Genomic DNA, 2,500 nt, shown 5'->3' on the forward strand with positions numbered 1-2,500 from the left:
TCTCTGTGTCTCCCCCCCACCCCTGTTTGATGTGCTGACAGTGTCTCCTCTCTCATTGTAGAGGGGCATTCCTATTGGTCAGTTCTGCAAGGATTTCAATGAGAAGACCAAGAACATCAAGGAAGGCATCCCGCTGCCTATCAAGATCTTTGTGAAGGTGAGCCGGCCGGCTGGCGCGTTCTCCGCAGCCTCGAGACTGCCGGCCCCGTTCGCAAAACTGCACGGGCCGTTTCACTGACCCCTCGTTATCTTTAAGGCAGTTTTGTGTGTGTGTTTTATAACCCTAAAATGAACCCTTCACCCACAAATAAAAATGATGCCAACCTTCGTATTCTTTCCTTTCTCCCTCATCTTTCTTTCTCTTACACTCTCCCTCCTTTCCTTCCTCTCGCTCCCTTCTTTCTCTCCTATCCTTTCTCTTACTCTCTCCTTTCACTTACTCTTTCCCTCCCTCTCCTTTCTCTCTCAATTTTTCTCTCCCTCTTTCTCACTCTCTCCCTCCTTCCACTTCCTTACTCTCCCTCCTTTCTCTCAAATTTTTTACCTTGCTTCCTCTCTCTCTCTCTCTCTCAGCCTGACCGGACCTACGATCTGAAGATTAATCAGCCGACCGTCTCGTTCTTCCTCAAGGCTGCGGCCGGGATCGAGAAGGGAGCTGGGAAGACAGGTGGGCTGAATTCCCGGACCGTGTCGCACGATACACGTTCCCCACGAATGCCGATTCCCCTTCCAAATATTTGCACCCCGTTTTTTTTTGGTAACAAGAGTCGAATTTCTTTGCGTACGAGTCGATATCCGTGCGTTTTAACCCTCAACCCTGATCCTGACAATAACGCTAACCCTAGCCCCATAAAAATAGGAATTCCTCTCCACGGTGAGACGCTGCTGCCCCCTACAGTCTCCTCGTGGAATAGCGGACTGTTCCTAATGCTGTGAAACGCTGTGGTTCGGTTCCTTGTTGGAAGGTGCAATAGCACCCCCTTGTGGGGTCTGGAAATTATAACACCTTGCTGAAGGGCCTATTAAAGCAATGTTAGACAGTGCTTTAACAATCCATGACCTCTCATCAACTTCATTAACATTGTCATTGTTTCCCTACCCTCCTCCCTCCCTCCACCTCTCCCTCTCTCCCTCCCTCCCTTTAACCCCTCCTCTCCTTTCTCCATCCATCTTCCCCTTCCCTCTCTTCAATTCAACAAACCAAATTCAATTTTGATTTGACATATCAGATCACGCTAGCCCTATTGACAAAGCCCTGTGTCTTGTTTTTTAATGGTTCTGTGTGTGTGTGTCTGTGTGTCTCTCTCTTTGTGTGTCTCTGTGGTGTGTGTATGTGTCTCTCTGTGTGTCTCTGTCTGTGCGTATCTCTGTTTTGTGTGTGTGTGTTTGTCTGTCTCTCTCTCTCCGTGTGTGTTTCTCTGTCTGTGCGTGTCTCTGTGTTGTGTGTGCGTGTCTCTGTGTTGTGTGCGTGTCTCTGTGTGTGTGTGTGTTTATCTCTCTCTGTGTTGTGTGCGTGTCTCTGTGTTGTGCGTCTCTCTCTTTGTGTTGTGTGCGTGTCTCTCTCTCTCTCTCTGTGTTGTGTTGTGTGTGCAGGTCACGAGGTGGCGGGCATGGTGACGGTGAAGCACGTCTACGAGATCGCGCGGGTCAAAGCGCAGGACGAGAGCTTCGCCCTGCAGAACATGTCGCTGGAGAACGTGGTCCAGAGCATCATTGGCAGTGCCCACTCCCTGGGCATCAGAGTCGTCAATGAGTGAGGAGCTGGCTTCACGGGTCTCCAGCCCGGATATTTCTGTGCAAAACGACTTGTTACACTGTCCGGGCGGAGCTCTCCACAGACGAGGTGTGGAACCGGGGGGGGCGGGATTCAGAAACAGCCGCTCGGGTTTGTGTGCATCTCTGTTCTCCGCAGAGTCTCAGAAAAGCAGCGATCCTCACAAACCCGAGCAGCTGTTTCTGAATTCGCTCTGAACGCTGAATCAGCCCCCACCCCGATCCACGCCGGCCCCCCTCGTCTGCGGAGAGCTCCGTCCAGACAATCTGGAGAAACTGTGCCCTAAATTACTTAATTGGACCAATCAAGCACTTAATCAGAATCTTAATTGGTCCAGTTAATTTAGTGTACAGTTTGAACAAAGACCAGGAGTGCGTCGGTCCTCCAGGACCAGGATTGGAGACCCCTGGTCTGATTCATTGCATCTTGTTGAGTGGCTCTTGAAGCGTGATTTTAAGGGATTTGCCAGAGTTCATTTGTGCAGCTCTGCGCTGCTCCGCACTGGGAGTGACCTCTGTGTAGTTTTTAATGGGTGGAGGTGCACAAGCACACAGCACGTTTAATGAGACTGAGGGCTGTGGGGGTGTGTGGGTTTAAATAATAATTGCTTATTTCACGAAGGGTCAAATAATAATTATTGAAGATATTTCACGATTTTAAACATTTATTTAAGTGGTTTTAAAAAAAAAAAAAACGTTTAAAATAGATCTTTTTTTTTTTTGTCTG

At 49.0% G+C, this 2,500-nt stretch overlaps 1 protein-coding gene across 1 annotated transcript in view; it reads left to right on the plus strand.

The window, feature by feature from the left end:
* Window positions 1-61: 61 nt before the first annotated feature.
* Window positions 62-2,500, plus strand: part of mrpl11 (mitochondrial ribosomal protein L11) — a gene marked incomplete at its 5' end in the record, with an annotated part of 2,927 nt that continues 488 nt past the window's right edge. The window contains 3 exons of the mRNA XM_041243388.1: window positions 62-157; window positions 574-667; window positions 1,594-1,753. Coding sequence (XP_041099322.1) covers window positions 62-157; window positions 574-667; window positions 1,594-1,753 — 350 coding nt within the window. The remainder of the gene's footprint in view (window positions 158-573; window positions 668-1,593; window positions 1,754-2,500) is intronic.

The sequence above is a fragment of the Polyodon spathula genome, unplaced genomic scaffold (genome assembly GCF_017654505.1).
Source record: "Polyodon spathula isolate WHYD16114869_AA unplaced genomic scaffold, ASM1765450v1 scaffolds_1733, whole genome shotgun sequence".
Classification (NCBI taxonomy): Eukaryota; Metazoa; Chordata; class Actinopteri; order Acipenseriformes; family Polyodontidae; genus Polyodon; species Polyodon spathula.